Raw genomic sequence first — 14,157 nt, forward strand, 5'->3', positions numbered from 1 at the left:
AGCTGCTTTCCTTGGTACCTTAGGGATGAGCAAGTAGTACCTTAGTGGTTTGCAAGTTAATTACCAGTGTTATGAGCAAGAGCTGGTGAATACAATGGCACAAATTTATATCCCCTATTGCTTTGGCTATTTTATATTGATAATATAATTTTAAAAATGTATTTTAAAAATATGTTTTTAAATGAGACAATTGTTATAAAAATTAAAAGATATACACAAAAATATATAAACACATTATGTTGTGTATTACGTGAAAGATATATGTTAAATATATTTTATATGATTATATTTTATGTAATATTTTATATATAACATGTTATAAATATTTTACAAATAACATGTTAAATATCATATAAAACAGATAAATTTGTGTTTAAAATATGTGTGTGTGTGTGTATATGTACAGCCAGTATAAGCTCCCTGTATTCTTCATAGCAATTGTTTTAATCTTATATCTGCTTTGGCGCTCTAAAAAAATGAACAAAAACTTTGCCTAAAATGTTGGCTTAACAATGCTATGAAGACAGTGAGCATTCTTTCTGAATCATCATGGAATGCATCTCTTTAGAGTCACCTTACTGTACATGTGTGTTAATTTACCAAACGGGTTTGCAGTGATTGACTTACATTTCTAATAGGAGGACGGAGACATCTGTTAGTTAGTTATATAGTTGGATTGAGGTAATCATTGAGATTTTCTTTTCTTTCTTTTTGTCTTTTTAGGGCCGCACACACAGCATATGGAGGTTCCTAGGCTAGGGGTCAAGTCGGAGCTGTAGCTGCTGGCCTACCACAGCCAGAGCAATGTGGGAACCGAGCCACGTCTGTGACCTGCACTACGTAGTTCATGGCAACGCTGGATCCTTAACCCACTGAGCAAGGCCAGGGATCGAGCCTGCATCCTCATGAATGTTAGTAAGATTAGTTTCTGCTGAGCCACCATGGGAACTCTGAGATTTTCTTTTCCATTGAATAACAGACTGGAAAACAGACAAGTCAACATCAGTATCACAATTAAACTACCTTTAATATACAATTTTTTTTTTTTTTTGGCAAATGCTGGGAAGAAAGTCAAAGGCATTCCTATGAAGCACAATGCTTGTTATTTTTATCAGTAGAAATGTGGTATATATACAAATACAATATCAATTCCTATCATAACTATCAAGATAGAGAGATGCACATATGTGTACTTTTTCCATGAGCTATTCTTTTCGAACCTAAGTGCTTTGTTGGGCACTTTGCCCGTGGATCAGTTGAAACATTCTAAGTTTAACAAAGAAGAAAGGATAAAGTTGAGCTTGGCCCAAGCACACATGCAAAGTCAGACTGGCCCCTTTGAATCAACAGTTGTCACTGTAGATTATTTTAATTGTTTTTTTTCTTGGAGAGGAAAACAAAAGGAAAAATGATATATGTATGGGCAATGAATGGTAAGTTTCTTAATTTGCTTATTGAAATCCTGATCTTATTCAAATCAGAGTTTTTAATACATTTGCCTCTCACCTGTTATGAAAGGAAAAATAATCAATCCCCCTTTCTCTTTGATTATCCGTGATGTATACTTGTTTTATTTTAGTTGTTTTTTTAGTGAAGGAGGTGCATGCTTCATCTTTATATCCTACAATTTCATTTAGACCTCTAGCATAAAGTCTTCAAAGGCAAACCAAAAAAAAGTTTTGTAATTTCTTTATAAAAGTAGTTAATTAAACTTTTCTTTAAGATATATATAGATATATGGATACTAACTTTGGCAAATATGACATTATTACTTATTTACCAGACCATCTCCTTTTACCTAGACTAGTACGTTTGAAATGAGGTATTTAAAATGTAGAGAGCATAGCATGATGACATAAAAGCCTAATAAAATGTGTTTGGGCCAGCATCAAAACTCTTTGAAATCGGATATCTAAATAGTGTGTGTTTTATCTCAGAAAAGCTTGGGTTCATTCTAGTGTCCAGATGACTATTAATGGGCTTTGTGCTCTGAAGCATATGTTAATAGAAGCGATCATTATGGATTAATTTGATGTGAATTAATAAGAGATTTATTTGATGGGAGTTGTTTGAAGGTGATGACATTTAAATCTCAACAGGATTTACGATGTTCAAGAATACCTTTAAAGATTCAGGAACAATCAATTGAGAGAGAGCAAATTGAATAGACATGGATAGCAAAGAACAGGATCTGACACTGGATTTATGAAGTTTGAAGTAGTTTACCAAAAAAAAAAAAAAAAAAAAAAAAAAATCTGGAATCTGAAGAAACAGAAAACATTTAAACTCCTTCAACAATACTTGGGTTTGTGAATTGGATAAACAATGTTCTCTTGCATTTTATAGTTCACTTAAGCAATCTGATTTTGATCTGTATATATGGAGTAGACAGGATTCAAGTTTTTTTTTTCCCCTAAACCAATGAGCAGACACATATGTTCTTTAAAAACTGAACTTTATATGTTGTTCATATGGAAGCTATCTAATTTGCCAAAGCCCAAGATTCGACCTTCTTTCTATTTTGCTATCACTTGCTTAATTCTTTACATTCTTTGTGGGGGACTTTTGATCAAAAGAAACAATTTGCTTTTTTTTTTTCTTTTTAATTTTTAAAAGAAAAGCTACATGCAATGTGTAATTAATAACTCACTGCTCTTGGGCTGTTGATACAAACAAGCCTGGAAGTACATATATTAAGGAGAAGACTATCATGTCTTTTCTTTTTTGTGCTGCGCTTTGATTTTAAACCCTTGAACATTTTATTATCTAGAAAAACAATAGGAAAATGTCATATGGTATTATATATTATGATGTTAAGAACTGCTACTTATAATAAAAATCATAGCAGCATTGGAGATGGAGGTCAGATTATACAGTCTTTCTCTCCTAGCGTTTTGGTCTTGTTTGGTATACATTATACACACACACACAGAGGGAGGAAGAAAGAGAAATTATCAGTTGAAAGTGTACCTAGCTGAAATTACACCTGAAATGGTACTCAAAATTTTTTAGGTTTCTTTTTTTCTTTTTCTTTCTTTTTTTTTTTTTTTAAGAAAGAGGAGTTCCTTAGAGTGTTTTTCTTTTCACTTAAAAATATCATTCCTGGAGTTCCCGTCATGGCACAGTGGAAACAAATCCAAGTAGGAACCATGAGGTTACAGGTTCGATCCCTGGCCTCGCTCAGTGGGTTAAGGATCTGGCATTGCCATGACCTGTGGTGTAGGTCGCAGACAAGGCTCAGATCTAGCATGGCTGTGGCTCTGGCATAGGCCGGCAGCTGTAGCTCTGATTAGACCCCTAGCGTGGGAACCTCCAAGGCCCTAAAAAGACGGAAGACCAAAAAAAAAAAAAAAAAAAACTACAAAAAAACCTACAAATCATTCCTCTTTTAAATTCATGTCAAATAATAAAGTTGAAGTTATCTTGCTGGATGTGTTCAGCACATAGCTGATGCTGGATATACGTTTGCTGAATGAATAAACAAAAGTTGAAGCAAATGGAAACCTGTGAATCATAGTCATCAGTATTATTTATGCCACCCTTAGTTGTTGATGGTTTTAATAGTTTATAGTCTTTGAAGGAAATTGGGTAAAAATTTTCTAAGGTAAAACAAAGTGCCTAAGCTGTTAGCCAAAGCCATCATAGGGTCTTAGAAGCAGAGTGCAGGCTAGAAATAATTTATTGTAATTCCCTCATTTGCAGATAAGAACAGAGGCTCTGGGAAGTGAAGGAGCTTGCCCTTGATTGTATCAGCAGGTTATCTGAATCAGGTTCACATACATGATCTCTATATCCTTCTTCCTCCATAGATTTTGATTCTTTGCTTTGTTTAGGGTCCAGATAACCACAAAGCACCTAGAATTTATATCTCTTACCTTCGAAGAGTTTCCCATATAATGGAAATGCATCCTTCCCTTATCGGCTTTGGATGGTTGTGTGATCTAAGGTCTTTTTTAAATTACCGTGATAGTTGATTCCTTCTGCAGGATAATTCATTTGATTATCAATGGCAGGGTTATTTATTTATTTATTTTTGTCTTTTCAGGGCTTAACTCCTGGCATATGGACGTTCCCAGACTAGGCGTCACATTGGAGCTTAGCCACTGGCCTACGTCACAGCTACAGCAATGCCAGATCCAAGCCGTATCTTCTGCCTTTACCACAGCTCACGGCAACCTTGGATTCTTAACCCACTGAGCGAGGCCAGGGATTGAACCTGCGTCCTCATGGATACCTGTCAGATTTGTTTCCACTGAGCCATGATTGGAACTCTAGCAGGGTTATTTTGAGTAAGTGTATTTAATAAATCTGTGTGTGAGTATATTTACATACATACATTTATTACCCTCATATGGATGAAATAAAACTAAATAACAGTCAGTTCAAGATATCTAGTTAATAATAGAAAACTCAGATCCCTATTGGTGTGAAGGTGTCATTCTAAGAATATAAGTCACAGATGTCTTTAGAAAAATTTTTTCTTATGTCTTTAAGCATATTAATCATTGAGATAAAGAGGTTACCGGAATTATATTTTAAGCTCTAATGCTGGTTGTTCATATTGCATAAACCTGTCTCAGTGATGCTAAAACACAAAAATAGTGCAGTACCTTATTGTGTTTTTTTCATAGTAAACTCTTTTACTAAAAATGCAAAGAAAACTTTTAGATTTGTTTTAATCTAGAAGGCAATGAGCATAGAATTTGAGATTTTTGCGAATGGAGTGTCTTATATCTCAGTAATGAAAATGAATACAAATAGAGTGTTTTTAGAAAGCTAAATAGGTCTTGAACTGGTTTAAATATCTTGGCACGTAACACGCACTCATGCGTTTGTAAAGCTGGAAGATGATGTAAATCTGGGAATGCTCATGATTACCTTCCTCTCCCCTAGCCAGCCCCCAGGCTAGTTTATCTCATAATTAGGCAGAGGACTGATGTTGGCACTTTTGAGCCTGGTAGTGCTCATTTAGATGCTTCAGCTCCCCCTCGTTCAATTCACTTTTCGTTCGTGTTTTTTGCTCCTTGTTTAAATGGTTGTCTGTAGTGGACTAACTGTAATGGTATTTTGAACATTTTTTGGTAGTCAGTGTGAGGGTAGTCACTGCTATGTAGTGGAATGAAAAAGTTTAAAGTAAGTTGCAGGAGTTCCCGTCGTGGCACAGTGGTTAACGAATCCGACTAGGAACCATGAGGTTGTGGGTTCGGTCCCTGCCCTTGCTCAGTGGGTTAATGCTCTGGCGTTGCCATGAGCTGTGGTGTAGGTTGCAGACATGGCTCAGATCCCGAGTTGCTGTGGCTCTGGTGTAGGCCAGCGGCTACAGCTCCGATTAGACCCCTAGCCTGGGAACCTCCATATGCCGTGGGAGCGGCCCAATAAATAGCAAAAAGACAAAATAAATAAATAAATAAAGTAAGTTGCAAAAACTGATGACTGAGGCTCATTGATATGAGTATATATACTTATACACACACACACACAAATACATGTGTATACCTATATGTGTAGTACATCTGTTCAACTGTATTATGACCATTAATGCAATATTTACCTCAATAATTTCATTCAGATAATAAAAAAGATAGTATAAGGATGGTTTAATCACATTACAATCATATTTATCAAGAGTGAAAATAGAAAACTGTTAAAAATAGCTAAAAAGGTAACACATGTTATAGTGTGTCATGTTTCTGTAACTCACTGTAAGGCTTATGTAGATCTGATGCAGAATTTCTAACGGCATTGAAATAGTTTTTTTTCCCTCAGTCCCATGGTATATATGCACTGGTACTGTGCATCTGGAGAAGACTAGTTATGGGTACCACTCCATGTCTTTAACTGTGACCGTGCAGTATCAGCAGATGCACTTTGTTATCTTTTCCAGAAGCAGGTTCCCTTCATGTTTACTAATTACGATGTTTTATCCCCAACCTAATGTAGGTAAGTATGGTGGCCCTTTAGGTTCAGGGGGATTTACAGGTTAAATAATCTTTCCAAAATCACCATCTGCTGTGAAAATGACTTCTGCCATCTTTTATATCATGTCCCTCCTTCTCTTGCTGCTTTATTAAAACCCAGAGAGGGGAGAAAAATATTGCTCAAGATGTGCTCATGCTTTTTACCTGATATCTTTTAAGCGGGCCACGGTGCTGGCATATTAAGGCATTTTAGGTGTGATCCATTAAAGTATGTTCACATCATTTAGGAAGGAAAATATTTTTTTTTTGTTTTGTTTTGCAGATGTACAGATCAGCTCTCAAAATGTCTTCTGTGTCTTCTGAGCATCTTCTAAGACAGTTGCATTAGCCCTCCTGCTAGTTGACTAATAGAATTAATAATTGTAAAAAGCACTCTAAAGCCACATGCCTTATGAAGTCAATGCTGGGTATGATTTTACAAGTATGTGATCTATTTTTTCAAGTGAAAATTTAACTGGAAAAGTTCTTGGCACACAGTTCAACGTCATGCAATCTGTTATTTGTCTTAGAGATAATAACTTGAGGGTGGGTCTAGTCTTACGGTATCTAACTTATGAGTTGTTAGGGGAGTTTCTTCCACTTAGAAGTATTGCGAATGTGCTTATATTTACATAATATGTCATTCTGAAAAATTACGGGGATGTAATTCCAGTAAAAAATTATTTTTTCTCGAACTACTTCAAAGAGTAGTCAACTAAATTAACCATTTTTTTTTTAAAGCAAACTAAAAAGAACATGTCCCTTCCCCCTCACAACAACAACAACAAAAATAAAGCCCAAAGGACCTTTCAGATATGTCTTTGAAGTTTTAGCAGTTTAACATTCTTTGCAATGTATATTATTAAAGGCTTTCACATAGGGGCGTCACTGAGTCATAGGAGTTCTGAAGGTCTGTTCTTGGGTGGAAGAAGGAACTGAAATTTGAAAGGATGAGAATGGAATCAAATTATATTTTCTTTTGGTCACTGTAGAGGCTGGTTGAGTAGTTTTTAAACTATGACCCATTACTTTCCTTCATGATAACAGCACATCAGCAAGATTCAATTTTTTTTGTTGTTGTTCTGGAGAATGTATTAATTTTTCCAATTCTTCACATATTTGTATCTACTCATTTCTAAGTATTTTATCTTAGTTCCTTTGCTATGTAAGATGTTTCTGTTCTAGTTGCCGTGATCTTGATATAGGGGCCTAATCTTAATGAATTGAATTCTTTCATCCTCTTTTCTTCATGAATCCTGCCTTTCATATAGATTTTTATCTTTTCTATGTGGCCTTATTTATTTCATTTTGGTGCATCTCTGTTAGATTTTATTTATATGGTGGAGAGTATGTTAAAATCCAATGGAAAAACAAAGAGGAAATCCTGGGGGGAAAGACATAAAATTTTGTACCAAATCATCATATTTTTGTATGGAGGAATGGCTGATATTCTTTAAACTAGTATTTCCTTTTCTTTATTCTTTAAGTATAAATATATACTTAAAACAGTACATTTTTTTTTACTCAAACTCTTATGTTTTAGACTGTAACTTGTTTCTTAAGCTCCCTTTTCATTCTTTTTTTCCTTTCCTTTTTTCTTTTCCCTTTGTCGACCACCAATAAAATTGCTCTCTAGTCTTCCATGCGTTGGTACAAGTTCTCAAGTTCTGTCTCTTCACAGAGGAGGAGACTCTCCTAAAATGTCACTATCCACAGCTAAGACATGAAAATGCAAACATTAAAAGACAAATTAGTTAACCAGTGTTCCTTCTTTTAGAAACGATGGTTACCTAGCTTTCTTCATTTTAGGAGCTAATGGTAATGACACCAAGGTGAAGACCACATTCCCTCTCCTCCCCCACGCCCTCTCCCCACTTCCAACACTCCCTCCTCCCACCCCATGCCAGGCATGTTTACCCACCCTCACCTGAAGCTTCAATCCTTCATCTGATAAATGGGTTTTTGGGGGTTGTTTCCTTTCCTAGAGGGCGATTCTATGGCTGTTCAAAGACTGACCTTCCTGGCATATAAGAACAGTGTACTTTCTTAAGAAGACTTACAATATTTTGATATTATTCAAGGAAGTGAAATTTTTATCTTGTAAACAATTCATCATACTCTGTTTAGTGCATTATCCTGGCTCCATGATTCACATTCTACACATTTTGCCTGACCAGCTTTTCAGAAGCGAAGGTTAACCTGTATCTCCAGAGTCAGTGTGGTTCCTCCGTGCTTGTGAGAAATTATAAATGAGAGCAACTAAAGCATGCTATTAATTTGGATTTTCTTAGGACATTGTGGATAATCAAGGGGTAACAACCTCTGTTAAATCTGTCCTTTGGTAACATCAGCTAGTAAAGAAGGCTTCGGTCATTAGTCAGCCACAGGTGGATTTTTCCAGTTGGGGTGAGCGCTTACAGTTTTTTGGCTGGAGGATTAAGGAACACAGGCTGGAACCTCAGTTCTCCACAGCCCATTGTTACTGTGTTCTTTTACTGACACGACACATTTTGTGTCTTATCTCCTTATACCTGTGGAATTCTGACTCAGTAGACTCCAGGGGAGGAACTTGTCACTGCATTTTTATTTGGACTTTGCTCACGATGCCACTAACTTGAAAGGCACAGTTGAACTAGCCTGTGAAGGTGAACCATAGGACACTGCTAACATGCCTGTGCTGAGTTACAAAATGACAGTGTCACATGTTTCAAGTGACTGTTTTACTTGAGTCATTTTCCAGTTTGTTCCTGATGGTGGGGTTGGTACTGTGTCCACCATGCTATGTATAGAAACCCCAGGCTTAAGTAGGTTCCCATCATGCTGGATGGGGTCCCAGTAAATCCCAGCCTGGCCACTAGGCTGTGTACTAGGTCACCCTTCTTTCAGGCAAGCCCCCCACAGGGGGCTTAAAGTAATTTATTGGTAGGTCAGAGATAAAACATTTGTTATCCACCATACCTGAAAGGAAAGGGGCAGTTTGCACTTTGTTTATAACATGCCGTTTCTGTCTTTTGACTGGGAGGATATTTTGGTTGAAACTATATTTATATCTTGGTTGTACAATGTGTAACAATATCAAGTTTCACTTTATGTTGTTTATATACACGTATACATATCATATAAATAAACACATAGTCTATACTCTATAAACATAAACATGTGTATATATATTTTAGAAACATAACATGTGTACATATTATACATAGCATATAACACAGATAAATATAGGAGCATATATCTATCAACTATAATTGAAGAAAGAAATTGAGCAAAACATATAATTGGCAGGATATGGTAGCTCTAATAGGAAGGATAGAGCTAGTAAAAATAATTAATCCCTTGGTATTCATAAAACCATTTAAAAATAACAAATGAGACACTTTGTGATAAAAATAATTCTAAATGTAAATTGTTGGCTTTAGTCTCAATTTTTTTGCTATTTTCAAGCTGATTTTTCTTCCTAGAGAATTTTTTTTGTTATGCACCTCAACAAGCCTTGTTAGAGTAAGTAAAAATGTTCTAGATTCGATTACATGCCTGCAAATTTCCAATAAACCTGTATCTTTCTTTTCTTTGTATCTTTTACAGATATGGTCCGGAAAAAGAACCCCCCTTTAAGAAACATTGCTAGTGAAGGCGAGGGCCAGACCCTGGAGCCTATCGGTACAGAAAGCAAGGTATCTGGGAAGAACAAAGAATTTTCTGCAGATCAGATGTCAGAAAATACAGATCAGAGTGATGCTGCAGAACTAAATAATAAGGAGGAACAGAGCTTGCATGTCCAAGATCCATCTTCTAGCAGTAAGAAGGACCTAAAAAGCTCAGTCCTGAGTGAGAAGGCTGGCTTCAATTATGAAAGCCCTGGTAAGGGAGGAAGCCTTCCCTCCTATCCACATGATGAGGTGACAGATAGAAATATGTTGGCTTTCTCATCTCCAGCTGCTGGGGGAGTCTGTGAGCCCTTGAAGTCTCCTCAAAGAGCAGAGGCAGATGACCCTCAAGATATGGCCTGCACCCCAGCAGGGGACTCGTTGGAGACAAAGGAAGATCCTAAGATGTCACCAAAGGCTACAGAGGAAACAGGGCAAGCGCAGAGTGGTCAAGCCAATTGTCAAGGCTCAAGCCCAGTTTCAGTGGCCTCAAAAAACCCACAAGTGCCTTCAGATGGGGGTGTGAGACTGAATAAATCGAAAACTGACTTACTGGTAAACGACAACCCAGATCCGGCACCTCTGTCTCCAGAGCTTCAGGACTTTAAATGCAATATCTGTGGATATGGTTACTATGGCAACGACCCCACAGATCTGATAAAGCACTTCCGAAAGTATCACCTAGGACTGCATAACCGCACCAGGCAGGATGCTGAGCTGGACAGCAAAATCTTGGCCCTTCATAACATGGTGCAGTTCAGCCATTCCAAAGACTTCCAGAAAGTCAACCGTTCCGTGCTTTCTGGTGTGCTGCAGGATATCAATTCCTCAAGGCCTGTTTTACTAAATGGGACCTATGATGTACAGGTTTGTGCTTTGCATTGTGATCTCTGTGTACAGAAAAAAATTGTTAGTCATGAAAGGTGCATTCTTACATGCATGTTAAAATTAAGCTCCCGATTGCAAAGGGGTTAGCCTGATAGACCGACAGGAGAGACAGACACCCTCCATAGCTGTTTCATCCAAATGTGTATTCAGAGTTATCTTTAGCCTCTCATCATGGAAAATAATCCCAACATTTCTGTGAGGCTGGGAAAAGTCTTTTCAGGGAATTAGCTAGGCTTCGTATTTCTGGACATATTTCATGGTAATTTGATGTTTTCAGAGTCTTCCAAAAATGGCACTAATCTTTATGGTTCTATGTGGTAGTAATTCATGCTTTGTTCTCATTTTAGCTTCATAATCTTATGTTATAGCCTTTCCTTCAGGGAGCATCTTTCCTGTATCTTGGATGAGAATTTTATTTCACACTCAGCCAAATTGGACCAGATTTGGGTCACACGGATGGGTACAAAGATATACTATTGAAAAGGCAACATCCTTGAAAATGCAACTTTGGAAATAAAATTTTTCATTGGTTGAAAAGAAGTCAGTGTGATTGTTAAGTATTAGGGACACCAAAAATGGTGTGGGCCAATAAAGCATTCCTTCCTGAGTTTAAGGAAAATCATAATTTTCGAAAGCATTTAGTAGTAATTTAGATTTGTACATTTATTAAAACTGGCATCCCTTTTTGATCTACCTGTCTGAGTTTATGGCATATGTGAAATGAAAAAAAAAAAACCAAAAAACAAAAACTACCATTTCAGATAGAGTGAAATGCAGATGGACTCTTAAGTAATGTATTCATTTGATTTTAGCAGTTTTAGTTTAGTTAAAATTCATGATCAGCTGGAGAAAATGTATTGGTTTCTGTTACATTTGGTAGATTTTTATTGTATTATTAGGCAGGGATTTCAAAATGCGTTAAATTTAATATTAACCTTCTTTAAGAATGATTCGAAGTACCAGAGAACCAATGAAATCGGATCACACTTATTTGACCTCCTAAATCTCTGAAAATATTTGCCATTTTTATCAACTTAGTAGCTTCAACATTTGTTCTAGACCTCTCTTTTGACCTAGTGCCAATTGAGAAAGGCAGGCGAAGGGGTTATAAATAACAGGTAGTGAACATATTTTGCAATTTTGCAATCCTTTTGTAAGAAGGATTAGAAGAGAAATTTCCAAGTCCTTTAAAAATGTCAGAATGGCAATCTTATCACTTTCAGGGAGATATGAAGAAAAACTCTTAAAAAGCCAGTTTCATCTTTGTAAAGCTCTCTTAAAACTTCCATCTTACTTGGTGAATTTCCACAAATAGAATGATTTCTGTGGAGCAGCAAATTAAGCCAACATAGTTATTATGCATGAAAGCTTCATGCTTTGAACTGCTGTCTTATTAAAGATCATTTCACTGTCTTATGTCAGATACACTCTGCTGTCAAGCTATGATTGGAAAGCAAATACGTGTTTTAGATAAAAGGGTTAGAAGTGAGTTATGTCAGTATGTGAAATGGTGTTTTATAATTAGCGAGGAATATGATGTTAATACCTGGATTTCCGGCCGGAGTTTCGGTTTGTTCACTCTGGGGACGACTTCTGAGGGAAGTTGATCTGGGCTGTCAGGAAGGCTCTAAAACGAAGATTACTAAAGGCCTATAGTTTGGAAGAATTCAGATTTCTAAACACACTTCCATTTCCCCCAAACAGTTATTTGTTAGGTTCCTAGTTATTTATAGTAAAGTTTATGTTTGGGTAGAACGAGCTGGACACTTTTCCTGGGCAGTGATTTTAGAAATAAAACAGATGTGGGGAGCTATCTGAGTTTGAACTAATAGAACTAGAAATAAAACAGCTGATCCTAGACTCTGGTCTCCTAAATCCTTGCAGCAGCACCCAGTAAAAAAGACAGAAAAGGTAGGAATCGCCTCCAGAGAGATAATCTTGTTGAAATCAATTTTTTTTTTCAAAGAGAGATAATACGGCTAAAAATAGAAAACAGCAATCTATGGAAAAAGGGGGTGATTCTTTCAAAGAAACAGTTGTCGAGAGAAAGAAGCCTAAAGAGAGTTAACTTTCTTCAGTCTGGGAAAAGCCCACTAAATATACTTTAGGCCAAACGCTGATCTCGAATACTTGACACACACACCAGATGTTGACGCAGAAACAAATATAAAGGATAATAACATTAATATTTTTATGCTGAAGTAACAAACAGCTTCTCTATATGCTTCAGTTGCATAAGAGCAAATCTGAAATCCCCCTTTTTAACCCACATATGTTTGTGTTGCTGAAATGCTGTTTGAGTTTCTTTCCTTGGCATTTGAACTGTGTGGAGACTAAAAGCTGTGGGAAATAAAATGCTGACTACAGAATTTCTTTAATGCAGTTTTGTCAGAAATTGATAGCACATTAATGGCTTGTGTGTATTCTGATAAAAAGATATTGGTAAATACAAGGATTATAGACAGATAATTATTCAGTTTCAGGAATTATTGATATAATCTGTACTTTGGCTGGTTGAAGTCATAGATGACTGATTCATTAATCTTTTTCAATTTAACTTAAACCTTTTTTTTTTTCTTAAACCTTCAGGACAGTTGGTAGTTAATGATAGATTTATGACATTTTAGGCCAAGAAAAAAGGAGCAGAAGCCAGAAGTAGAGGACTTAAAAACTCTGTGGCTTTGATCTATATTTTGGTTTGACATGGATAGTTTTAAATAATTTGAACTGACTTGAGTGCAAACAGGAGCTAGACCACTGGGGGAAGAAATAATTGAAACAGATTATAAGATTTTGAGTTCCTGATTCAGATGGTTTGATACCTATTTGGTGTTACTAATGGAAGTTTAGACATACTTGCCCTGAAAATATCCACTTCCGTGTAAATTTTATTACACATCACAAAGCCAAAGAATCGCAGATTTGTAAAAATAGTGTCACCAACAATGCTTCTTTGTGCTTCATAGTCAACAAAGCCCCGGCCAGATAATGGAGGTTGTTTTAAAGGATCATCATCAAATCAGGACAGTCATGTCCTCCCCGTGAGGTAGCAGGCCCAGCCCTAAAGTCAAGCGAGATAGGGGTCTTTCCCAAGAAAAAAACAGGGATGGATATAATGGCTAGCTTAGGACTCATTGACCTGACTGGGATGTTAGTTTCTCAATTTTTAAATTTCCCCTGCATGGTTACATTTTTTTAAAATAATGGATGTGGCATGGTTGGGAAGCCCTTCATGTATTTTTTACTACCTATATTCAGCCTTTGAGGCTCATATATAGACCCGTAATAGGACAAGAGATTGAGTTCTTCAAAAAGTAATTACAGCCTCTTTCTTTTTAATCTGCTTTATTATGCTTATATTTAAACCATGGCCGAACTGGAGGCCTTCGCTGTTAAACGCGGACTTTGCTGTTTCATTAGGGCTTAATGTGTGGTACATTAGGGTGTTTGCGTCATCTTTATGGGGGAGCTCTTAGCCCTCAGATCAGGTTATAAAAGTCAGAGTCCTGTCAAGTTGTGCTTCCCACGGGAAAGTGTTGAAGCGCTCCCAAGTTTATAAATGCTCACGAAGTATATGTTGCCTTTTCATAATTAGGAAATCTTTCCTGTTAGTCTGCATTATTCAGTACCCCTAGGAAGGAGCTATAGGATGTCAGCTACTA

General features: G+C 36.6%; 1 protein-coding gene across 36 annotated transcripts in view; it reads left to right on the top strand.

The window, feature by feature from the left end:
* The window catches only part of TRPS1 (transcriptional repressor GATA binding 1), a 246,894-nt gene that overhangs the window by 38,228 nt on the left and 194,509 nt on the right, over nucleotides 1-14,157 (top strand). For 13 of the 36 annotated variants that reach the window (XM_021088994.2, XM_085021833.1, XM_021089000.2 and 10 more), the window contains 2 exons: nucleotides 6,241-6,399; nucleotides 9,546-10,474. In XM_021088994.2, the coding sequence (XP_020944653.2) occupies nucleotides 6,363-6,399; nucleotides 9,546-10,474 (966 nt within the window). In that variant the 5' untranslated portion in view covers nucleotides 6,241-6,362. Of the gene's footprint in view, nucleotides 1-3,013; nucleotides 4,290-6,240; nucleotides 6,400-9,545; nucleotides 10,475-14,157 lie in introns of those variants that run through there. The other 23 variants (XM_085021856.1, XM_085021851.1, XM_085021852.1 and 20 more) reach the window with 4 other exon arrangements.

Source organism: Sus scrofa, chromosome 4 (genome assembly GCF_054392235.1).
Source record: "Sus scrofa isolate SSC_HxYL_T2T_F1_AM1 chromosome 4, Sscrofa_HxYL_maternal_Yorkshire_Landrace_v2.0, whole genome shotgun sequence".
Lineage (NCBI taxonomy): Eukaryota > Metazoa > Chordata > Mammalia > Artiodactyla > Suidae > Sus > Sus scrofa.